The 27336-nt window shown below is 36.3% G+C and overlaps 1 protein-coding gene across 1 annotated transcript; it reads left to right on the top strand.

The window, feature by feature from the left end:
* Positions 1–9741: 9741 nt before the first annotated feature.
* LOC121320548 (plastin-2-like) lies at positions 9742–26835 on the top strand. Its single transcript, XM_041258961.1, has 16 exons — positions 9742–9849; positions 13259–13351; positions 14189–14352; positions 15119–15248; positions 16305–16437; positions 16940–17021; positions 17202–17367; positions 18999–19141; positions 20789–20884; positions 21202–21397; positions 21513–21591; positions 23273–23387; positions 23567–23700; positions 24633–24753; positions 24952–25076; positions 25871–26835. Exons 2-16 carry the CDS (start codon positions 13285–13287, stop codon positions 26001–26003), a joined length of 1884 nt encoding a protein of 627 aa, XP_041114895.1. The 5' UTR covers positions 9742–9849; positions 13259–13284; the 3' UTR covers positions 26004–26835.
* The last annotated feature ends 501 nt before the right edge of the window (positions 26836–27336 follow it).

Below are 27336 nucleotides of genomic sequence, written 5' to 3'. Positions count from 1 at the left end.
GCAGTGCCATCAGCTCAGAATTGGCAGAAAACAGTGGGACCCTGGTACACCCATCTACTGTCCGGAGAAGTTTGATCAGAAGTGGCCTTCATGGAAGACTTGCGGCCAAAAAGCCATACCTCCGACATGGAAGCAAGGCCAAGCGACTCAACTGTGCACGAAAACACAGGAACTGGGGTGCAGAAAAATGGCAGCAGGTGCTCTGGACTGATGAGTCAAAATTTGAAATATTTGGCTGTAGCAGAAGGCAGTTTGTTCACCGAAGGGCTGGAGAGCGGTACACAAATGAGTGTCTGCAGGCAACAGTGAAGCATGGTGGAGGTTCCTTGCAAGTTTGGGGCTGCATTTCTGCAAATGGAGTTGGGGATTTGGTCAGAATTAATGGTCTCCTCAATGCTGAGAAGTACAGGCAGATACTTATCCATCATGCAATACCATCAGGGAGGCATCTGATTGGCCCCAGATTTATTCTGCAGCATGACAATGACCCCAAACATACAGCAAAAGTCATTAAGAACTCTCTTCAGCGTAAAGAAGAACAAGGAGTCCTGGAAGTGATGGTATGGCACCCACAGAGCCCTGATCTCAACATCATCGAGTCTGGGATTACATGAAGAGAGAGAAGCAACTGAGGCTGCCTAAATCCACAGAAGAACCGTGGTTAGTTCTCCAAGATGTTTGGGCCAACCTACCTGCCGAGTTCCTTCAAAAACTGTGTGCAAGTGTACCTAGAAGAATTGATGCTGTTTTGAAGGCAAAGGGTAGTCACACCAAATATTGATTTGATGTAGATTTTTCTTCTGTTCACTCACTTTGCATTTTGTTAATTGATAAATATAATCTATTAACATGTCTATTTTTGAAAGCATTCTTACTTTACAGCATTTTTTCACACCTGCCTAAAACTTTTGCACAGTACTGTATATATATATATATATTATATATATATATATATATATATATATATATATATATATATATATATATACAAACAGTTGTGTATGGCAAGTTACCGGAAGAAAGGCATCAGGACTATACTTTGTAAAGACAACATCCACTTAAAGCTCAATTTATATAGATCATATTAGACAAACTACGCTGACAATAGAAAGAAAATTAAGTAATGAGGTAGGAAAGTATATATATAGGTAGAATCAGTGTTAATATAGCCAGCAAGCAACTCACATATTATTCTAACTGCTGAACATTTATAGCATCTGAACAAATGTAAGGTACCCACATTTTGTAAAGAGATCATCATGCATAAAATGTATTCAAATTATAGCCACTGAAAAACACTTCTAGTCTGTCATAGAAGTTTATTTTAGCATTACAACATATACCACCATTGAATGTTTTATAGTTATGGTTGGAAAAGCTACATTATTAAATTGTCCAATAATATAAGCTAATGTGAGCTAATCAGGAGATATCGGGGAACTGTCTGGGTAAACTGACACAATTCTTGACAGATAAAAATGATTGTCTCACCTCCACAGGCAAGCTGTCTAAATTGTTTAAGGAAAGGTTAAGGTAGAGCAAGCTGTTAACTAATGGTGTCAGATCAGAAACTTGAGATAGAAAATGAGCCTGAAAAAGAAAACAATATTAAACAATATTAAATGGACTTGCATTATCTACAAATTACCTACATAGTACATAATTATACACATGTCACTACTGTATTTTTTTCTTTCATTTCAGCAGTGGAGTGTACATGTATTGAAGTGTCCAACAATCAAAAGGGAGAAAAGAACAATATGCATTTTTCCATATAAGAGTTTCCCACAGTAAAAACACACAGTACAGTGTAATAAAACATAGTGAAAGCTCAAGTAAGCATTGTAAAGCACAGATAGGTATGGTAAAGCATATTAAAAAATGTGACAAACCATAGCAATGGTAAGTGCATAGTACAACTATGGGATAAGCATCGGAAAACTGCAAAGATGCCATGGTAAACTTTTATAAGGGTTAGACTTAGTTTCTCTAAAATAATCACGGAAAAGTAATAGCAATTATTTTCTTTGCAAATGTACTGAACTTGGAAGTAAACATTTCAGACAGTCATCACTTTGTGCACTACAATTAAAAATTGTAACCTGTATTGTCTTATGTTGCAATAAATTCATTTACAATAACTTCCCATACAAGGAGCTTTCTGTGAACATCCATGAGTTTTTTCTGAAGAATAATGACATGTAAGAATGCACTTTATCTCAGCTTGCTATCGAATTATAAATGCCTGTTTTACCTTTCACAGCTGAAAAGACAGATCCTATTGTGTGCAGGTATGCAATCACTTCCTCTTTCTATGTAACACATTTATTTACAAAATGGCCAAAAACCAAAAATGTTGAAAGGTGGATGAAGCAACACTTGTATGCCATGACAGAGTCTGTGTTTTATAATTCATGAATGGGATGCATGACATTTGAAGTATGGATTGCTTTTGTTTATACATTATCAAAAACTGTATCAATCATACTACAGGTGAACCAGACAAAAGTTACTAAGAGCAAAAGTTGTTGTCAGTGTCTTTTGTGTTGTAGTTTTATACTTGCAAAAATATTTTTTAAACTTGAGCAAGAACGTAATACAGTACATCTTCAGATTAAGTAAAACCCCTCCTTGCGCTAGGCTGTCTAGTATTGCTAACTCTGCTGGAGTAATGATCCCACGCTTCTCATCATTCAGGACACTGTTATCATTCAGTACAGTTTTAGTTACTGTATGAGGAGATAATAAATTGAACAACAACCACATGAAGTACTATGGATTGATAATTTGTATCTTATAAAAACAATTCTGGTAACTTATAGTACAGTAGGATTCTCTTTCACTTTTACATGGCATGCCACACTTGTGAAGCTTAAAATGTGAGCTGCATTTAAAACTGATAACAGGGTAGACACCATGTTAACATGCAAATATAAAGACATATCTATGAAAATATGATTTGCACATTATAGACGTTATTCAGGTTTTGTTTTTACTTAAAGCAAGTTAATCCAGTCCCTATTGTAGTTACTCATCTAGTGCTTAGAATTGTAAAAACATTGACAGGAGCAACTATTTAAATCCACAAGCTGAGGCCTCCTCTTCCTCAGCATTGTGCTCATGCCTTTTCTCTCTCATCAAAGCAGTCAACTCTAAAAATAGAAACAAACAAAAAAGTGACACCAAATGCTCCCACCCATTTACTATTTTATGCTAAGAATGTTTGATTCAGTAGTCATTCTTACACAGTATTTAATTGAGCCCACAGTTTTAAATTGATTTTGAAAGGGACTCCATATAAAACAAAATCCTACAAATGTTTAAATTCTATCTATAGACTGTGTTTGTTAGTTGACAAAAACTGAGCTCTTATGTATTTTTGATTAAAAGCACATACCTAACAGACTATATGCATTATCTTAAATTAAACAAAAACAATAACATGTGCCATGCCAAAGACTTTGTCACTATATAATGCATACTTACCATAGTCCATCTGTCTTTGAGGGATTCTTGATGAAGCCACAGGGACAGATTTGCTGGACAGTACTTGTGTGTCTATTTCACACTGATTGCTCTTATGGAGTTCACCCTTCTCTATCAGCTTTTTGTAGGTTTGGCGCAAATGCATTTCCTCTTTGAGATCCTTCATTTTAAACGTTGGGCTGGACGCAGGGTCTAACAAAAAATCATCCAGCGTAAACTCAGGAAGAGACTGGAAGCGAGGCTCGTCCCAGAGAAGGTGCAGAAGATGAACCCTGGGTGGATTTGGAGGAGGTCGGGAGGGAAACCCGCCATGGCCCAAGGGCTTTAAAAAAAAAATCATCCTGGGACTGTGGAGCACCTTATCATGTCGGTTGTAAGGCTGGTGGCTTGCTCTATTGCTAGATGTTGGAATTATGCTTGGTGCTGGTGTAGAAGGTCCAAATAGTGACTCTGAACAATAAAAGTAGGAAAGAAAATAATAAAAAATGAGTAAATGATTTACTTCCAAACACTACCATTAATGTATTTGAAATAGAATCGTTCTAAAAGTTTAGGTAAGCACTGGAAAGCCCAGAAAGTTCAGAGAGTTGTGGTAAAGCATATTAAAAATAAACAAAAGAAAACAACATGGCAAACCATGGTAAACTATGGGAAACACATGGGAAACCTACAAAATGTACCGTACACTACAGGGAAAACCCAGAGATGAACATTTCAGCTGGCTCCACTACAAAAAAGCCAGATACAAATATCGAGTTATTAGTTATAAGGGGAAAAGGATAACAGCAGCTATTCTGTAATGCATTTAGCAGAATGTGATAAAGAAGTGGCAAAGAAGTGATTCAAAACAAATTGCTGGAAGATAGCAAATAACTTCTAACCATTGCTTTCCATGATATCAGTTATCATAGATGTTTTAAATCAAATTCCATAGAAACTGTGTGTGTGTGTGTGTGTGTGTATATACCCTTTTACAATGATGTTCTGAAAACTGTTCTGTGTATATACTGAAACACCAAAGCTCTTTCTAAGCTTTGGTGGAGAAACACAGTTACTTGCCCACAGATTAACTTGCTGTAGGTTCTGGAGAAGGCTGCAGAGGTGACAGGATCTTAGGTGGCAAGGGCCTCCTCAGAAGTTTTGAATGTTCTGGCATGTTGTAAGTGACATCAACACACCTTCATCACACATCCTAAGAAACAGGAAAAAGTGGATCAAGTTAGATTAGTTTTCTACTTCAAGAGCACTTTCTGACCACAATATGACCTGTCAGAATTTATTACCACTTTCCCCTGTTGTAAAAAAAAAAACAGGGATAGCAATTTCTGATGGAGAGGCAAATTGTGACATCTATAGCTGTAACATTTTGCAACTAGAAGCAAATTCTGATGGGGAGGCATATTGTGATGGTACACCAGCCCTCATAAACATTTCCAATCACAAAAGCAAAGTAAAACATATTTTAAAATCATAGGGAAAACCCCACTATGGTAACATAATTGCATATGAGAAAACCATGGGATAACTACAAAATTACTATTCAGATTTACCATGACACATTTTTAAAAGGGGGGGTCTCTCAGCTTATAGTGGGCCCTTAGCAAATCAAGGTCATTCCGTTTTCAAAGAACAGCCTTCCCAACGTTAATGTCTAAACTACATCCAGTCTACTGCATACAATACACTATTTGAGTTATTTTCAAAACTAAGTTCGTAGATTTTGAATACGAAGCTACATAAACTGCACTCACTTTTATTATATTCAAAAGTAATAATATGCTTTCCTTTTGCTTTTCGAACCTAACAGTTCATATTCAGATTTGCCTTGAAGTAATTAGGCATATAATGTTATTTCTCTTTTTTATTTACATAAGTTACCAATCCCTCTTGTGCTGTATTACACTCTGTAACCTGTACGTTTGGGTTTCATTGTGAGTGGCCTCGAAAAGGTTGTGAAACTGCCTGCTATAACACTGCAGGTTTGTTTTTTTGTCACTGAGGGGTTGCTGGTTGACTGTTTTGTCTTATGAAACCTACTCTGTCAGCAATGATGTTAATTATATCAGAACCTGTAAAAAAAAAAAAAAAAAAAAAAAAAAAAAAAAAAAAAAAAAAAAAAGGTGACAAAAGGTAGAACTTACTAGGTCGCTCTGGTTTCTCTCCCCATATCCCAGCAACAGGGGCGTTCACAGCACTTCACCCCCTGGATTGAAATGCTGTGAACCGGCTTCCATCATATACATGGGTTACAGTTTTGCTCTAAGACTTTCAGCACTCCCACTCGCACTTTGCCCAGCAAACACTTTTTTTTTTTTTTTTTTTTTTTTTTAAACGCGACTTTAATTCAGAGTACACTATCAACTAATAAAGATAATCACACAATTAATATAATGTAATAAGAAATAAATGACAACAACCCCCAAATAACTTCACCAAATAATCGCTAAAGAAACAAGAAAATATAACTTTTAGTTTACCTACCGGTTTCAATAACAATGGAATGTTATTTTTTTAAAAATCATCATCAATCTTCACAAAGAAAAACGGGAAAATTATATTCTGTTGCAATTATAAAGTTACATTGCCATTTTTTAGGACTGAAAACTTGCAAAAATTGTGAACAGTCCAATGCTTTGTGCACGTTTCTGTTCTGCGGGCGTCCTTGGAGACGGCCCTAGCAACGTTGAAGATTCGCTCTGCACACCAGCCCACTTTTCAGCTGCCTGATTGACAGCTCTGCGATTGTGCTCCTGCAGAGCAAATATAACAGGGTGCCTCTGCCGGGTGCATACGAGCGGCACATCTGGTTCACTGCAGTGGTACACTGTGGAATGCTAGGTAAAGTACAGTATCGGTCGGTTTAAACTTTGTTTATTGGTATACTGAAGGATGCTGATTAAGTTTCCCATGAATGACAAGTAAGACCAAATACACGTTTTACAGTAAGTATTCAGCAAAGTAATTTAGTGTAAGTTATTTCACAGATTTAATACGATACCGCGTGTATTGTAATGTGTTGAGTTCATGAGTGGACTATTCTGTATGTTTATTTGTAATTTTTATATTTTTATATATATATATATATATATATATATATATATATATATATATATATATATATATATATATATATATATATATATATATACTGTTAGTGTATTGCCTTTGCAAAATATGTGTAAAATTGTATACCACTGGATTATTGAATAAATTCATAAGTTGACGTTATTTCATTTATAATTATAAAGAGTATCCTAGGCCCGGGTTAAATACAATTATGGTGCTGAAACAGCCATATTATATATAACTATAGTGTTGCCATAAATAAGATTGAATGAATTCAGCCCTAGTCAAATTTGTTGAGGTGATTGTCTGTCCCTATTGCCTTATTGGGGCAAACAACTTTATTATCTGTGTACTATTAATACTACCTTACCTACAAAACCTGAATCTTGTTTTTCAATTTAAAAACTGTACTGTATGTGTTGTTGTTTTTTTAAGAAAAGCTTCTCATTTTGTGGTGTAGGAATATCACTTGTACAGCACAGGTATTACAATGAAGTGCACCATACAAATTTACTGTTATAAACTTTTATAAAGGATATGCCAATGTATTTGAATGACTTGGTCCTATCATTACGCGAACAGGATACATTGTGTGAATAATTGATGTTGGGTTGTAGCAGTACAATGTAGACCGATTGAACTGCTGGTCTATCAGTTTAAAGACAACCACATCTATTGCTGATTAGAGTACTGAGCGCTGATTACATAAACAAAACTTCTCATGGTTAATTTATTTTCTAACATCTTCATGCCAAATAACCTCAGATGCCTCAGCAAATCATTATATTTCATGTCACAGATTTGTGCAATTTGACCGGTGTCCCTCAGAGCTGTGCCCAAGAGGCCATTGTGTTGCCACCTTACATAATCTGGAATACTGCAATACTGATGTAGTAGCTAAGGATGTTATAAATATAGAAATATAGAACACAACAAGTGCATGGGCTGATTCAATTAACGAATCCCTGAAAATTAAAGATATGTTGGACTTTCCTCATAATATCCGAAGATGTTGTGTAAATGTGGTATGTGTAAAATACAGGGCTGTGATTTCTCGTGATTCCAGTACCCACACACTGCTCTTTTGTGTTTTCTCTAATGTAAATGCAGTGGTACGGGGAATAGAGTACAATGCACTTCCCAGAGTAGTGGAATAGTATAAAAGAGTACCTGAGCTATAATGCAATTTTGTTCTCTACATTTTACAAAAAAATTGTAACTTTCATTTTTTGTGTTTGCTGTATTGTTGATTATGGTGAAGTAAAGACTTATGCATGTCTGAAGAATTTACCCAGAGTATTCATGCAGTTACAATACTATAATGCATCCTGTGTATGTGGATCCGTAGGCAGGAAATGATTACGAGCACCTTCGGCAGTGACACAAGCTGTCTTCCTCAATATCTGAATAATATGCACACACATTTCTTTGACCCAGCTTAGGGCAGGGTTAGACTTGCAGTGCTGTGGTGGATTGATTTTTCTGTGACATTGACATTTCTGTTTATTCAGATGTACAGTTTCTGCTGCCCATATACTGTTTCACAGCCAAGGACATCTGCAAATTACTGTTCTTGCCAAATTTTCAGTTACACTTTTAATTATTAATAAACTGACACACAATTATGGATTGATATCATCAATATTAAACCCTTACTTTTATACTACATATAAACAGGCTATTTATAAAATTGTGGCAAAAACAATGGCTGTTTCATTCCAGTAGAGCTCTTTTCCAATGATATTCTGCTTATGTATAATATTTAAAGTTAGTATCACTATGAGGTTCACACATCATTTTAAAGCTATTCAGGTGATATTCATATAGTATCCTAAATAAAGATATATTCATTTGGGGTGGCTTTTATAATCATTCTAATTTAGGACCATAGAATTTACAACAACTGTAGTTGAAAAGTACATTATTATCCCATTATACAGCAAAGGCTGGAAGAAGTTCATGTTCTTCAGTAAGAAAAGCACATGTTTTTATATTCAGGAAAGTAGATAAAAAGTATATGTACATTCTCAGGAAAACCATTCTTGTTTACTGGATATATATATATAATAATTTACACTTATTCCAGATGATTCTAGAATAAATGTCTTTATTTTATTATCCATACATAATGTTAGTTCTGAGATATTCCAACTAACACAGCCTGAAATGTATTTGTTGACAACAATGACAAGGTTTGTATACGTTCATATAAGATGCTGTACTCCCGACAGATTTACCATGATATGGTATGAATTGGAAGTTTGTTTTCCACACATCCAGGCAAGGACATTAATGTAAATAAACATAATATTAAGAACATAAGAACATTGCTGAACAAGAGGGAGCCATCAATGCTCGTCTGGTTCCACAACCGGCACTAAAGTTGTAGCAGTTATACAAGAAATGTTTCCAACATACTTTTAGAAAGCCAATTTTAAGTGTACTGTGTAACAAATCAAATACTGCCTGCTGCAGTACTTGGCAGTGGGACTCTGCTTAAGATATGCAGGAGTTTGCAGAAGCCTGTGACTGGTTGCCCAGCTTTACTTTGTATAAGATGTTTTTATCTTTGTAGGCAACTGGACAATGAGAGCACTGTGAGCAATAACACAATTCAAACGTTTTAATCTAAGAGAAATTTTAAGGAAACAATGTCACTTCCCATATTAGAAATAATGTGGTCATCTATGATTTACACAACCAAATTAGGAGTATGACGTTAGCTACTTAATTAGTTTTCTGATTCTGTAAATGCATCTGCCTTGTTATAATACGCTATACTGCTGACAGCAAATGTTTCATAAAATTCATAATATATGTTATTGTCATTGTGGTATTCATTAATCCATATGAGTAGAAGATACTTAAGCAGTATAGCGCCGTTTAGATATCTTATTACAACCAATGTATTGAGAATTGAACAGAAGTTGAAGAAAATTAATCTTCATTTCAAAAGAATAGTGGGATCTTTAATATCTAGACACAATAACTCCTCCCAGAAAGGTCTAAGGCATATGCTAGAAATTTCAATTATTTTTAATACACTCTGTAGAAGGTTCTGAAATGGAAATGTTCTGTTAATTTAATTTGCAAGGGACTTTGCACATGTGAGAAGGTGGGAGTTCATCAGTTAGATTGCCTTATAAAGACACAACACGAATTATGATTTGTCACTTCCTTCCCTTTTAGTTTGGGTTTAGTTGTCGCTTTTGCTGTGGCCGCTACTGATTGTCTTTCTGCAGAGCAGAACAAAGAGTTTTTTTACTCAGAGTGAACCAAGAGTGACATTTTAACAAGGTAATATTTGAATTTGTCGCTTTTTATCCCGAGTGTCTCCATTAGAGTTGGGCCCTGGAACTGTGCAGGGAGACCTTTGCTGGGCACGTCTGTCTGCTAATTTGTTAATGCACTGCTGCTGTTTGAGCTCAAGAGATTTTTGCAGGTTGTACCACAGCTCAACAGGAACCCAGTGGCCTCGCTCTGCAGAACACAGGCATTAATGCTTAGATGGCACATGGTTAATATAACTGCCTTGGGCAAGTTACAAACACTGTTCATTTACTACAGTACAGACCTGCATTCTTTTCTGTAAAGTTGATCAATTGTAATTTCTCTAAAAAGATTTGGAAAGCAAGTCAGCAATGTGTGATTTTTTGTAAGCTTTTAAATTGTAATATTGTGATCTTGGTTATATTACAATGTGTTTAAAAATTCACAGGGCTGGATACTATTTCAAGTTCTCAGCTTTTTATATTATACTTCTGGGATTCGCGGGATGCTGCAATTTGAAGTATTTCAGATTCTAGACTTTATCTGTATTTCTGCTATATTGGGTTATTTAACATTATGGTATATTCTCACTGCACCTTCAAGGAATGCTGGCTGTACAGAATTACACCCAAATATTTATAATCAGTTTTTGTCTTATTAAAGTAAGTTTCACATGAAATCTGTTCACCAAAATGAAGGCAAATGAGAATTGCTGACCAGATTGATTCACATAAAGGGATTTGACTAGACAGGAAAATATCGCTTATTAAAACTGTACGTCCTATTTTTGGATCATGACTTTAGGGATTTCCCACTGCCAGTATAACAAAAACTTATATGAGCAGAAATTAGCAGAAATATTGTTAACATAAATGTGCTATTTAATGATGTATTAATTGCTTTATTCAATTTGAAGTGAAAGTTTCTTCTTTCAAATGAAACAGTTGTCCCGAAGCTAAGTATAAAAACAAAATGCTACCCTTTTCAGTATGAACCTAAAATTAATTACAGCATGTGTACTGTGAAGTTACTAAAGTTTTATATGTTTTGTTTAATCGCAGTTTATCATACTGTACTGTTGTTTGTTAAATTTAACATTTTGGTTTTATTGTCAAAATAAAACAGTAACTGTAAATACAGTTAGATTCATCATGGGATGCAATGTGGTCAATTGAATGAAATAACAGATATAACTCTTTTTTGGTTTATTAATCACAGCAAACATATTACACATCGTCCATCTACTAAATGAGTCTGGCTTGATTTTGATTCAGCCCTCATGTCTGTTTGTAATGTGTGAAAGTGTTACTGTCTGACTGGTTCACCATTACAGCTGGTGTGAATTATTGTCTTTGCTGTCTTTGAGTCAGGCCAAGGATTGCATGTGCATAGAACAGAGGGCAGGGTTCAATTTAAAATACCCCACCATGCTCTGCCCTTGCAGCAGCTTTAAAGACATCTGTACATCTGGTACATCACTACCAAAAACTGAGACAAATACAATGGATGTTTTGTCTTTATTTTAATAGCGATTTTAATCAGTTTTTGTTCCTTGGTTCTTGTTTTAGAGGATGCAAGGGCACCACCATATTTGAAATATAATACTAGGCTGTGCTTTCATCACCTATGGTCCCACTGCTCATATGAATCATTAATTGTGAATACTATTTCAGCATTAACAGGAACATTACTGAAGTATAGATTAAGTAGGCCCCTAAGCCTCTCAAGAAAGAAATGGAAATTTTCTTGGAAATTTTCTGACACAACTTGGAAGAAAAGGGGAAACCCTAAGCATAATCGCCTGTATGTCAGGTCCCCCTTGAGTCTGATGAAGTTTAATTAGGAAATAGAATTGAAAATAATAATAAAGGGAAAAAATTAAGAAATCCACACCATTCATGGCTTTTTTTCACGTAGTGATTACCATTACTGTAGCTTAAGAAATCCAGCACCTTAAACAACCCATGCAAAAAGATATGTCTTAAGTTAAAAAAAAAAGTATTTTAGATCTGATAATTTTGCATTGGAACCACTCTAGAAGGTTGATTTTAAACACTTTTCTAAAGGTTACCAATTCTGGGAATTTATGCTACAGGATGTGGTACAGATGCAAACTATACAGAGGATGCCACTCTATGATGGCTGCATGCATCCCACAGTGAATGGCTATGCATCTGATGAGTCTGCTGAGATGGAATATGCTGTGGGTGTTCGCATAAAGCTGTTTCTATGCTATTTACAGGCTGGATATGTACAACAGAAAAAAAGATACAAAAATAGATATTCTATGCTTAATCTATATTTCATGATTTGATAATCCATCTTTTCACATACAGTATTCTTGACAGAACATCTTTTCACATACAGTAGTCTTCACAGAACCAAATTACAACAATACAGTGTTAGGAGTCTCTAAAGACTCCCGTTTTTACAACATCCACTGCACCATGTTGTGTACAGATTCAAGACTGAAAACATTCGTAACCGTGAGGGTTTTTAGCGTCTGTCTAATTTCCTAAAAACTTTTGTATTAAATGCTTTTAAAAGTTTAAACTTAATTGTATTGGGAATGTCTGTAACCAAACAGTGTATAAGAAATGTAATTGCATATGAAATAAATAGGCCCTCACTGTACACTTACTATTATGTAGACACTATGGCTAACCCCTGTATTAGCATGCGTAATCTCTACATATTTCTGATGCAAAATTCTATATGTTTAACACTTGGAAACAAAATGTAAGCATTTAAACTTTTTAAGTGTTCACATCCCTAGTTACTGTGCAATGGTGTGAAATGGACAGGCATTTTAGGATTGGTAAATATTTATGGGGATTTTTACACAATGCTTTTACTGTGTCTGCTTTACTGCAAACTCTTAGAGGGGATTGTTTGTATATGACTCAAGCTATCCTGGATGAGATAAAAAATGTTCAAATATGCTTGTGGTTTTTTGCTGAAGTAGAAGTTGTTAGAGGCAGTTTCATAACGAAACCTCAGCAGAAGTTACTGCTGCAGGCACTGCACAGTTGTAAAGAGAGTGCTGTTTAAAGTCTGCAGCAATTTCGTTTGGTGTTGAAGGAACATTCCAGATTTTAAAATAGGTATTACTTTTGAAAAATAAAAGGGAACTAAATTAAAACCAAATGAAAAAGGGATTACTAAGTTTTGTAACTGATGAGGTCTGTCACTTAGTAAAACAAGAATATGATCCCTGTTATGTCAAACATTTCATTCAAAGTTGTGACAATTAAAAGGTTTTAACAGAGTTATACCACTGCTATGAGAAATACCCATAGCCCTAGTGAGAATATCATTGTGAATGTGGACAAAGAAACAAGCTTCTCTTTTTGTATTACTGTACTACCCTCTTGTGCCTGATCGCTAGTTTCTATGACAGAGGATACATGCACTAAATAAGAATATGTGATTTTAGGTTTCAGCTGCTGAGCATTTGAGACGATGGCTGCACCAACACAGTACTCTCAGGAGGAAGTAGAGGAGCTGAGAGAAGCTTTTGCAAAGATCGGTGAGAGATCCTCTCAGAATCCCTCAGAACCTAACAAATCACACCTACCTCGCATCTGACACCTGTCACCAACGTATCAAGAGACACACAGTACCTCAGCTGTTACTGATTTATAATGTGTGTATAGCAGACCCCAATATCGATGTGATACAGCCTTCTAAATATTTTCTGATAGTTTGTATCAGATGGCTTGTATCTGATGGAAACAATGTTTGATTAAATTCACTGTACTTTTGAATTATTCTTATTTAACTGTATATTATAAGCTAGTTGTAAAGTTCATGTCAGCATGTAGTTGTTAGAACCCTGCAATATTATATATATTCTATTCAGTTGCTACAGCAGTTCCATTACCAGCATGGCAGGTTGCTTTCAGACAATTTGTTAATTATTGCATCAGATGTCTACTCTGTCTCCCCCCCCCCCCCCCATTGATTTATTAGTAAGGATGTGGTCATCCTCAGCCATCTCGGTTTGCAGGTATTGAACCAAACTTCCTTTTTCACTTAACAAGCACAGATGGTTTAACTCTACCTAAATCCTAAACTAAGAGACACTGGTCCACTCATGGTTTGAATTGTAACACCTTATCTGTTATAATTTGTTATTATATACCCGATGATACATCATGATACTAAAAATAATTCAATAAGATGCCATACTGATTAATACATTTGTACAGTAAAATCTTTTTATCCAGAAACAATTAAGTGATGCTTTAGCAGAAAGGGAGTCAAACAAAAGTTTAAAAATATGCATGAAAGATGTGTTTCACAATGTGTAATGTTCTTTCTTTCTTTCTTTCTTTCTTTCTTTCTTTCTTTCTTTCTTTTGCAGATGTTGATTCCAATGGGTTCATCACCACCAATGATCTCAATGACTTATTCAAGGCAGCAAATTTTTCCTTACCTGGTTACAGAATCCGTGAAATCATTCAAAACCTCACGTCTGCTGGAGACTTGAACAATGATGGACAGATCAGCTTTGACAAGTTTATAAACGTAAGTTAGTGGTGGTCTTGTGCTCGCAAATGTTTCCTTCTTGGCAGGTAACATAGAAACTGTTAAACTGAGGAAAATGTTCGCATGAAGGAATAGTGGGCCCTATTCACAAAAAGGTTAGGATTGTTTTAAACAATGTTTGATCTGTCTGTTTTTCAGTATTACTTCAGCATAATTAAGGCTTCTAGTTCTCCCTCCCTTTAAACCTTAATTAATTATTAAGCCTGAACTGAATACCAGATTGTTTAAATTAGCAATGCACTACTAGAAACTAATGCCGTGGAAATTAATAAACTGAATTCGGATTAGAGCCAGAACAAAATGCGGGTTCAGATATAATCAGGTGAGATCAATGAAAAATGTGTTTAAAGGGACATCACGTGATCAAAAATAAAACCTGAAAACTGGAAGCCCTAAACATAATGTTCATAAAACACTCTTCAAAAAACAGACCTTAAAGTTTTATGAATAGGAATTCCTGAATAATTAGACATTTAAGAATCAGGTATAATAAAAGCAAACACAGCATATTGTGATGTCTCTTATGAAAGTTTACCATGCTTTTCCCATGGTACTATACATTTACCATAGTTTACCCTAGTTTGCCATGTTTATTAATATTCTTTTCTATAGCTTGCAATATTTTAGTGTTTACCTATGCTTTACCATGCTTTCACTATGCTTTATTACACTTTGCTATGCTTTTACTATGGTAAACTTTTATGATGTTTTTTAAAAGGCCTTTTCTTTTTAAAAAATAAAAAAGGTTGTCCATGGGCTAAAGAGCACAGAAGTTGCCAAAACCTTCAGAAAGGCAATCAATAAGAAGGAAGGAATCTGTGCCATTGGGGGAACCTCGGAGCAGTCTAGCGTAGGAACACAGCACTCCTACTCAGGTAAGCAGCAGAGCCACGTCAGAGCACAGTCACTGCTCAATAGAGCACAGTCACTGCTCAATAGATGGGCAAGAGTTGATCCATTAATCAATTATTGATCGCCATTGCTTTTTTTTGCCTCAATTAACCATTCATTGATCGACTAATCACCCTGGTTCCCTATTTGGAGCTTCTTAGTAACATGTGCTTTCTTGTTATGTTGCTTGACTGAAGCTCCCCTGTTTGAATTTGTTTTGTGATGAGAAATGGCAAAATGTAATGAATTAAAAAAAAGATATACACAGGCATGTTTTGAGCTGTATTTGAAGGCTTTAATGAGGTCACATTTTTTGCTTCTTGTGTTTGAATAATAAAGTCCTCTCAATGCATCATCAATTTGAATTATATATGTGTGCATTGTAGTGGAACTCAAATATAGTACTAGGTATAGTCTAGTTATTGTCTGCATTAATAAAATGCATTTTCACTGTACAGTCAGCATGTCCAAAACACCGCAAGAAAGCTGCACACATACACATTGCAGTGTTCTGTAGACGATTTTGTGCTACTGTACGTTATATTCATAACATTTCAATACTGTACAACAACTTATTCTTTTTTTCTCCTAAGTGATATTACAGACGATTAATTGTGAGTGATATTACCAGTGTGTGATAATAACCAAAGTGATATTATCAGGAACTTGCCGCTAATGACTTCCATTATAATTATTGTGGGAATAATAAACGGAAGGTGACATTAACAATGGTAGGTTTAAGCGGTTTTGACTGTATTTACGGTATGGTTATATTATAAAAACAATATCAGACTATTATAGAACCTGCCTCAAAGGTAAGCATTAAATGTGTGGTTTAAAAATCATCTGTCATATAATGTGCCATATTCATATCCGTTTTCAGTGCTCCCGTTCTTGCTGTGCAGTCAAACTTTCTGTATACTTCTTTATAGACAAGCACACCAGCCCTTTGTTGAAATGAGTATATAAGCCTTCCTTTCAGGGTTTATGGGTTTAAAGTTACCTTCAGTAATTTGGAATACCTGTTCTTGTATTAATAGAGGAAGAAAAGTACGCCTTTGTTAACTGGGTTAATACAAAGCTGGAAAGTGATCCAGACTGTAAGCATGTTCTCCCGATGGACCCCAATACAGACGACCTGTTCAGCGCAGTCAGGGATGGGATTGTTCTCTGGTAGGGGCTCCTGTATTTACTTCTAACTGCTAAAGCATTACTGCTTTGTTTCACTTTTTTTTTTTTTATTTAACTATGGGATCTTTCTAGGTATAACTGTTTTGTATTAAAGGGCTTGTCTTTTTAAAATAAATTCTTAAATTTGATTTTTAACTCACGTCTGAATATTTATTTATTTATTTATTTATTTATGTATTTATGTATTTATTTGTATTGTTTATCCCGCTGATTTCACAATTCTGGGTCCACAGTGTTTTGGGGAAAAGAAGTGTGATTTGAATTTTGTATTTAAAGAGCCACACTGCAGGTGTACAAGTCACAGGTTAATGGACACACTCAAGGGTACCTGTTAAAGACGTGTTTGAGAGCTCTGTAAAGGCCAGAGGGAATTCTTTAAACGTCTGAGTTTGTAAAAGTCACCAGGATGTGATGACTGAAACCAAGATACACAAGGTGAATCTAAACAAGAATACATTAGTTAAAATTAATTTTCTCTTTCCAGTAAGATGATCAACCTTTCAGTGCCTGACACCATTGACGAAAGAACAATCAACAAAAAGAAACTCACACCTTTTACCATCCAGGTACTGGATATACAAGCATAATGCAGCTCAAGTATTCTTTATTACATATTGCATCTCTAAATGTTTACCATGATTAATTTGAAGATTAGCATGCAAGCATTATGCATTTACTTTCAGTTATGCTACAAAGAAAACAATTACAAAGCTTTAATCATGTGTATTTTAACTGATATTTGACAGGAAAACCTTAACCTGGCTCTGAACTCTGCCTCAGCTATTGGGTGTCACGTAGTGAATATTGGGGCGGAGGACCTGAAGGAGGGGAAGCCCTACCTGGTGCTGGGTCTGCTGTGGCAGGTCATCAAGATTGGCTTGTTTGCAGACATTGAAATCAGCAGGAACGAAGGTAAAAAAGAAGCTTTGAGTAGATAGCTACAATATGTAAAAAGCAGATATGCTAACCAAGGTTTTTTAAATCCATTTTCTTACCTCTTATTACCTTTTGTTGAATATGATGTACAATCACCTGCATAATACACGTAACAGGATTTAAAAAAGGAGAGGAGAGGAGAGGAGAGGAGAGGAGAGGAGAGGAGAGGAGAGTCATGCACGGTGTTATAAAATAACTGTAAATAGTAGCAAGTATCTGTTAAGCTTGTGTTGCAGGAGCTGAGACTAGCTCAACTTGCTTATAAGTTAGTTTTGTAAAACAGGAATGCCCCAGTATATAAGGTAGGACTCCGTTGACCGCTAGTAAAAGTGTGACACTGGTGTTTCAGCCCAACAGAGGCTCCATTATTTGCCAGCACTGTAGTCGAGCTGGCAACTGACATACACTGCCCGTGCAGCAAGGGGGCGCTACATCACAGACACACAGTTACAAATCTGCAGATCTACAGACTGCTTATTCGGTACACTGTGTTAATTTATACTAGTGATATTTTAGATGAGATTGTATTAAACTGGGAATCTGGTTCTAAGGGGTTTACTTTTTGTCCATACGCCACCTGGTGGATGTCATCTATTACCACTATATGTAAATATGATTCCAACATTGGAACTTGGGACACTGTTTTAAGCACTTCAAATTTCAAAAAGTCTTGAGGTGCACAAATGCTTTATTTGTTAGTTTATTTGTTTTACTACGTACAGTATGCAATTGCGTGATTGTCTTTTGGTACTTGTGAAAGGGGTGTGGGAAAACACAAGGCAGACACAAAGGTTAATGAAGAAACGCCAGCACAGGTGTCCTTATTTATTAGCCTGTGCTCAGCTGGCAGGGGCTTCTATGATAGTTTGGGGCACTCTACCAGCAATGGTATTGTGCCCCGTCTCCAGACAAACACACACACACAGGTGTGACAACAAAAACGAATAAGGAGAAGGCGAAAGGAAAAAGGAAAAAAAAAAAAAGACTTTAAGGAAAAACTACAAAATATAGGGTGCAGGTTTTTATTTTCAACCATGGCTCGTTCCTCCCTCTAGCGGTGGAAGCCCCGAGAATCAGGTACTGTTCTATACCCTCTCCTGTGTACTGTGGGATGGCTCAGTTCCGCTACGCTAACTATCTAAAATAGTTGAACTGAAAGAATCATTAGTGCTTGGCTTGCTTGCACCATCGGTCCTGGATCTCACGCTGGAGCTGCCGCGCTGTCTCTCTAACTCGCTGCTCCAAAGTTTCTCGTTTTCCCCTTTTTAGGTCAGAATTCCGCTGGGAAGTCACGCTCTTCTGTACTACCTGCATGAGCCAGAGAGGATACAAAACAGTGCCTTTTTATTCAGTCATACACCCTGTATAGTCTCACCCCCCAGCCAATCACAGAACATCAGCCAAATTCCTTACAACTGATTCCTGTCAACCAAGCATTGCCTGACAGCGTGGGAATATACGGGGTATCTGAACTCCCCACACTCACTTCTGCGCCCATTGGCCAGTCCAGATCCCTCCCCTCTCACAGTACTGTATTTATGTTTTGAAAGACATCCTATTCATTAATTAGGATATGCTCATCAATCCACTGTTCTGTCTCTGCCCAGCCCTGATTGCTCTGCTGCGGGACGGGGAGAGTCTAGAGGACCTGATGAAGCTTTCACCAGAGGAGCTGCTTCTGCGTTGGGCCAACTACCACCTGGAGAAAGCTGGCTGCAACAAAGTCAACAACTTCAGCTCAGACATCAAGGTAACCACTGCGGTCAACTTAATTTCATCAGTTTTACCTAAGAATTCTGTTGGAGCATTTTGAATGACCTGCCTACAAATACTGCAATTCACATTGATACAAGACAAAATGATTACCAAGTCTCTAAAATGCTTGCTGTTACTTTGCAGAAAGATTTTCAGTTTACACTTTTTTTTTACAATCTAACACATCTTGCTGTCATGCTGTTGCTTTATCTCATCTTAGTCACCTTCTGCTGATTCTCATGTAAGTCTGCATTTTTCTGGTTTCTATAAGTATTTGCTATTCTACTCCAAGGATTATCCTGAATTGGTTTATGCTCCTTTAATGACTGATTGTGCAAACTTGTGTCTGTTGAAGTAATAAGCTGCACATCCTTTAACTTCTAACTACTTTGAATCCTAAATAATCCCCACATAATAATGGAATGTCCCAAGCCATCATTTATAAGTCCTGGACCACGCTCCATGAATCTCTACTGCAATATTGTGCTCCATTGAGTTAGAAAACATCAATAATACCACACCTTGCAAAATAATAATTGGCTTAGAAAGCTGTGGCCAGTATCCTATAGAATTAACTAATTTAGCTTCATAAAGTCAAATGAAACCTGCTGAATAAGGTTAAGTTAAAATCTTGCATTACATACTGCTTTGTAGTTTTCCGTATACATAATGAAAAACGTACAAATTGAAAAATCAAAATCTAACTTGAAATACTGTACTGTTGGGGCTTCTGGTAGACTTTTACAATATCATTTTGTAGTTTCTTTGATTACCTAGATAAGAGCGTCTGCTAAGAAATAATACACGATGATAAATAAAAAATCTAAGTTATGTTCATATAGTTTTTTTTTTAAATATGTCTCAATCCTAAAACTCTAGTTGATATTAATAATAATCTTTAGTTAGGGCCTTTCATAATGGACAACCATCATAAAGCGCTTTACAAGATACGATATTAGGGGGTGTGAACCACGCATCGTCACTTACAATGTCTCACCCAAAAGATGGAGCACAAAGAGGTTAAGTGACTTGCTCAGGGTCACAGAATGAATCAGTGGGTGAACTGGGATTTGAACCCGGGATCTTTTAGTTACAAGCCCATTTCTTTAACCACCAGACCACACAACCTCCTAATGCAATAAAACGTTGACAAATTGTCAGCATCTGTTGATGTTATGAATCCAGATGTGTGTAGTATCTGAACCTACCTTAGGGCCAAAAACATGTTCAAATCTAAAACTTATCATTTCTGTATGAGTTAATATATGCTAATATACGTTCTGTTTTTTTTGTAGCGGCTTTATCATGTCTGATGCTGTAGTCCACCCTGGCTTCTCTCTCTCTCTCTCTCTCTCTCTCTCTCTCTCTCTCTCTCTCTCTCTCTCTCTCTGGCTTAACCCTTTCATCCTTGTTTATTTTGTATTGTATCTGTTGTTCTTTGGATTTTTCGCTGTCTTCTGCCTCTTAACTTAACTGAATGACTTCTGCAACCTTGCAAAGGTATCTTTCTTCAGATGTACAAGTTTGACATAACTTTATGTTGTATAGTATTTATAAGATTATTTGTTGTATCAGTTAAAAGTATTTAAGTTTTGGCGTTCTTTGCTATTAGTTACTGATTTCCTTTGTTTAATTGCTGAAGGACTCCAAAGCCTACTATCAGCTGCTCAGCCAGATTGCACCCAAGGGAGAGGAAGATGGGATACCTGCCATTGAAGTTGACATGACTGGTTTAAGAGTAAGTCCTTACGGTTCGTGTTTTGGTCTTTAAATGATCATCCCCCAGCCATACAAGTTTGTTGGTTGTTTTTTGGATCTTTTAAGACTACATGAAAAAACGTAAATAAAATGGCTAACTTGTATGACAATTTAGAATAACAAGCTTTGAAATTTTAACCCGATGTCTGTTATTTCAAAGAAGAGATGTTTTGTGTTATTTTCTCCTGCACTCTTACCACATCCTAACCCAAGATGGTAACCAAGGCAGCAGGGAGGTCAGTGAGGAAATGGCACCGGTGCTCAATTCAATCCAAAAACTTGATTGAACCCCTTTAGGAACAGGATGATGTCAAGAGAGCCGAGTGCATGCTGGTACAGGCTGATCGACTGGGATGTCGGCAGTTTGTCACGGCCACTGATGTTGTGCGTGGAAATCCCAAGCTGAACTTGGCTTTTGTTGCCAACCTGTTCAACAAATACCCAGCTCTACAGAAACCAGAAAACCAGGACATCGACTGGAGTTCTATTGAAGGTGAGGAGACATCTCTGATCAAAAGGCAAACCACCCAGAAAACTGGAAATGTTGTTTCTTTGCTTTTGTAACTATTCAATGCTTGGAAAAGGGTAACCTTTCCTCAATTGCCTAGGTGAAACAAGAGAAGAAAGGACTTTTAGGAACTGGGTGAATTCACTGGGCGTCAATCCACGAGTCAATCATCTTTATGGGTAAGGAGACAGACATGTTTAGCCAGACTGTTAAATGTCTCTTGAATCTTGGGAGTTTAGACATTTTGTTGAAGTTATTGAATTTCTGTATTAGCACTAGCACTTGGACTGCCTTACTTAAAATAACATTACTTCAGGATTAGTGTTAATTGGGGTCTGTGAAACCTGCTGGTTTTGCCCAAAAAAATCTAGTAAATGATAATAGTCATTGTAGACCAGTCGGGCCCAGTTAGAGGACTGAGAATTCTGAAACGTTTGTTTGTCATGTTTGCTCTTGCTGCGTTTTATATTGATTTATTTATCTCACAAGCAGAACTGTAGGATAGTATTCACTTGCACAGAAAAGGATGGGTTACTAGGTTTTGGTCCAGCTCAGTATTAGCAACCTTTTCTTTTATCTGAACAAGCAAAAAGGCAGTTAATATTATCAGAACAAGCATGTCAGTGCCATTCACCCCAGCAATGGGTGCAAATACAACATCAGAGTCATCAATGACATGAAAAAGTTGATTACCATGATTTGATTTCCACTGCATGCACTCTAAATGTTTTTTTTTATTGTTTTTTTATAAATAATATACAGTTCGATATTCATCTATTGTCCTAGAATTTTGCTGACTTCTTTAACAACAGTTTAGAACACTTTTCATGAACCTCTGGCTTTGTAAATGGGGTACAGCCATTTGCTGTTGACATTTTTAAATCTGGTTACACACTTGCAAGAAAAAAAGAAAACAAATCCAGAATCTACTGTTCAAGTGCCTGTGACAGGGATGGCTGTGTGGTAACGTCAGGCCAGAAAGCAGGAACCAGACACAGGCATTACTGCAGGGAAAAGAGGCTGCGGCGCCATTTATTTAAACAACAAAAATAAAATAAAAGGTTTAACAAAAACAAAACACTTTCTCACAGAACAAAACTAAAGTTTAAACAAAACAAATCATGAACACAAAACACAAGTAAGGCTGGGCAGATTGCTTTCACTGATGTTTTTTTTTTTAATCTCCGTTTATTTCTCCTCTCGTTCACTCTCGTTCCTACTCTCGAACACCCACCCTGAGTGTAGAGAGTTGCAGGCTTTAATTTACTATGGTTGAGGGGTTAACTATTAATTATCTCATTACCCCTCAGCCACAATCTGCACAAGTTTTATTTTTTATTATTCCTGGCAGAGGACGAGCTGCCGACCCTGCCTCTGCCAGAACACATTTAAATAACAACAAAACAAAAACGCACGGCTACGCCATCACACATATACATACCTAAATCATAACAATAATAATAAACAAATACAAAATAATACACCTGCACAAGAATGGAGGGGTACCCCGTTCTAAAAGAAATACACAATACATTTTTAAATCGAAATACAAAACAAATACATTTTACAGCAGGGCTATGCCCTGCCCCTTTTTCATGTGCTGGCCTTCTAGCCCTGTCACAGTGCCCTTCACTGATTAATTGTTTTCATCATTTCAAGAAGTCAGGGAGCACTGTACTTGTCTTTGTCCTGTTATTATGAAACAGCTGAATACGACTTTGAAGTTTCTAATTGCATTCAAATACATTAGAGAATGCATTGTGGCCAGTAGAGGTGTTGTAACAAAGTCACAATTATTTTATGTAAAACCACATCCTGAAAAAGTTATCTGGCTGTAAGATATTAATTTACCTCTTGCAGGGATCTGGCTGATGCTCTGGTAATCTTCCAGTTGTATGAGAAGATCAAGGTTCCAGTCGAATGGAGCAGAGTGAACAAACCACCTTACCCCAAACTAGGAGGCAACATGAAGAAAGTAAGTTGCCACCCCAGCCAAATCACCCCCCATTATATAAGGCAAGTGCAATGCCATGAGCAAGGGAGAATGGTGATGTAAAAGTAAAATGATCAGATTTCTATACAACAGTGGTACTAGTTTTTTTTTTTTTTTTAAATAGTATTTACAATAATGATTATTCTTATATTGTTGCAAAGCTGGAAAACTGCAACTATGCGGTTGAATTGGGGAAGAACAAAGCCAACTTTTCCCTAGTGGGTATTGCCGGGCAGGACCTGAATGAAGGAAATCACAAACTAACCCTGGCCTTGATGTGGCAGCTGATGAGAAGGTAACTTCACCTTGTGGCCTGATGGGAATCTTTTATTGAATAAAAAAGAAAAGAAAACGTCAAACTGAGATTTTTTCATTGGAATTCTCTGAACTGCTTTTGAGCAGTCAGCCATCACAAAGCTATCCTGTGAGATTGTGACAGCTCAGTATATTTATGTTCGAAGCTAAATTGGCAAAAATGTTATGAGTAAAAGAAAAAAAAGACCTAAACTTCTTTATACAAAAACAGGTAACAGATTCAATTATATGGCTAACAAGAACTTACTTCAGAATTACTTATATTGTAATAAAGGGTATTTGTCTACCAAATATAACTTAGAAGAACTATTTCTAATATAAATAGTTATATAATGTTGTCACTCTTCCTGTCATTGGATTTAATTGTTATTACATATGTTGAAAACTGTTACTACAGTGTAACTACATTGTAAACAGTAATTAGTTCTGCCCTTTATTATAAAGTATTTTATAATGTTTAGCAATGCTGTCCATCCCTTCTTTTATTTTATTTTTTTGCTATTTTTACTATTTTTCAGATTAGACTGGCACGTTATTTCAGTACTTAAGCGAAAAACTTGTTAGTTTTGTTGCATTTTGCAACAAAGTAGCTTCTATTAAAGACAACCATCTGTCTTTGTACTCTTTTCAAACCTATTAGCAGCCTTAAATGAGATACGAAACCTCGTAATCAAAAGAGCCACATTGTGAACCTCGGTGAGATTATACTGCATATTGGTCAAGAGCCATCAGTTGCACAGCTGTGATGTACAGCGTTAATTTACAAACTGTCATTAAATGCAAATAAAAGTTGTAATAAAAAGACCACCAAGATATGTAATTCTATACAAGAGCAGTAATTTTAATAAGAAGTATGTATATTGATATTTATAGAAAGCGCATGTTTACCACATCATTCCATATTGTTTGTAGATACACCCTGAATATCCTTGAAGATATTGGTGGTGGTGAGAAGGTCAACGATGACACCATTGTCAGTTGGGTTAACCAAACACTGTCAGAGGCTGGGAAAGACACCATCTCAGGCTTCAAGGTATGTCACAGTCTTCCATTGTGAATGTGAGAAAATACCACATTTGTTCTATGCAGTATGTATTACGAACGTATTTCTTAAGTCCACCAGAAGCATCCATAGTTTTGATCATCTTGTTTTTGCTTCATGAACCCTTTCCCATCTTAAACCTACCAGGGTCAGTATGAAATAAGTGCTGATAATGCCTTTGTTATGTAGGATGGTCAAATCAGCACCAGCATGCCAGTACTGAATCTAATTGATGCAATCCAGCCCGGGTCAATAAGATATGACCTCCTGAAGATGGAGGATCTGTCAGAGGAAGAGAAGCTCAACAATGCCAAGTATGTGTTTATTTCAGATATCCTGTTCTTAACATGGCTTCATTGTGATGAAAATCTGATGGTTCTTTGCTTTTTACTCACTGTAATTAGGGACATGCAGATTTACAAGTACAACACTGCTTTATCGTGTGCATACAATATAAGCATGTCAAGCACAACAAATTGAGGGCAGGTGACATTGTTGCTAGTGATTAAAGCCTTGAAGGCTATACTAAAGCCATATGTACTATATTCTAAAACAAATATCCAGTTGTCTTCATTCCTCTTTTAATTAATTTACACAGCCAATTGCAGTGAGGTAACAATGGTTTTTAAAATCCATTTGTCTTCAGCACCCTTTGTATTGTTCAGTTTCCTACAATTTGAAAGACCTCTGAATGTACCAAGGACCTCTATTTTTAAAACTTTAAGTGGATTTTGGGTACATACTGTATATTCACTTGTACCTTCAATGTCAGTAGTATAAATCTGCAATGTTCAAAAATAAAATGGATAGGCTTTTTTAATTCCAGAGCTTTATTATCTGCCCAACAGAAGTTTTGAAAATCAAACCCTAGGTCCAGGAGGTGAAGGGTGTCTTGATAACCCAGTTTAATATGCTTTAGATATAACTTGCTATAACCAATCAAATACAGTTTTCATGGTTTTCTCCTGACATGTCTGTGGGTTATCCATTTTTTTTTTGATAAGCCACTCTTTAAATTTTGCAGAAAAAAAATGATGATGATGATGATAAGCTTATTAAGTAGACACTGACATTGTGTCATAATTCATTCCATTATTTTTCATTTTAGATACGCCATCTCCATGGCGAGGAAGATCGGAGCCAGAGTATATGCCCTCCCAGAAGATCTGGTTGAAGTGAAGCCCAAAATGGTCATGACGGTGTTTGCCTGCCTGATGGGCAGAGGCATGAAGAAAGTGTGAAGAGACAATACAATCTCTCTTCCCAGATGCTTTCCCTCACTCTCTCACACTGGACTTAACCAATAGATGTAGTGCCTCTACCAGGAAAATTAACAAATACGTGCCAATGAATTGCACTCTTTGCAGCAGACACATTTTATGTAACCTTTCTTGTGAAACAGTTCAGATAAAAAAAACAAAATCATTGGCTGCTGATGGGAAATGCAAATTAGTCACGTTGGAATTTTACTTTGAAAGCCTGTCACTGATAATTACTACTGGTATTATTATTTTATTTTTTTTAAACAAATGAACTGTTTTGTAATAAAAGGGTCACAATAACATGTATATTTACGCACTAAAAACGCCATAAGGCAGTAATAAATGTCAGCTTCAAAAGTGCTGCAGTAAACTTATTTTCCAAATTCTCAAAATGATGCATGGTTGCTTCAGTTAAATCTATATGTTCTCTACTAGATCTGGTAGATGTGCTGCCTTGATTAAGTTAATTTAGCAACAGATATTTTAAGTATTGCTACTTGTAATTAGAGCAGAAGATTTATGATTTACAAAAATAATAGATCTCAAAGTAGGATCCAAAACAAAGAAAGGAGCACTGTCATTTTAAATGATACTAAGACCTGAATTAAAAGTTCATGATGGCGCCATAACTATACTTCTGAAGGATGCTGTTATAATTTAGATTCAGTCCAGGTCTTAATTAAAGAATGAGTGTGTCCTCTATTAAAATTGCAAGAAACCACTTACACATTGTTGTCATATCCTTTGTCATTTATTTCTTTCTTATTGTGTATAAGGATCCTGTTACTGACTTTTGAATAAACTTTTGTACTAAAATCAGTGGCATTTTGTATTTATAATAAGTGATAAACATCATATAAATAAATATGAATTGCACATTCTACAGCAATTCCACAGATGAATACCCTGCTAACTCCTCAGTTGCCGGAGAAGGGCAATGGAGTAAAACACATTGCCCATTAGGCAGAAACAACTTCATTTCCGTGCTGATGCTTATTTCATACATAACTATTATCATAGTTGGACTGATTGGAAACAGCACTGAAGTTGGGATGATGTGTCTCCTACGATGCAGGTCTTCAGTGGATATGCACATTGTCAACTTAACTAGAGTCAACTATTATTCATTTCCACTCTTCCATTTTGGACTCTTAGCACCCTCCAGAATAGGTGGCCCTCTGGGTCAGTTATGTGTAAGCTTTGCTCATTTGCCTCATCACTCTATATGTATTCAAGAGTCTTCTTCATTACATGCTTGAGCATTGATCGATACCTTTCTATCGCTTATCCAGGGGCATCACTCAAGATACAG

The sequence above is a fragment of the Polyodon spathula genome, chromosome 9 (genome assembly GCF_017654505.1).
Source record: "Polyodon spathula isolate WHYD16114869_AA chromosome 9, ASM1765450v1, whole genome shotgun sequence".
NCBI lineage: Eukaryota > Metazoa > Chordata > Actinopteri > Acipenseriformes > Polyodontidae > Polyodon > Polyodon spathula.
The sequence above is the reverse complement of the archived record's forward strand: the minus strand, read 5'-3'. Positions and strand labels throughout refer to the sequence as shown.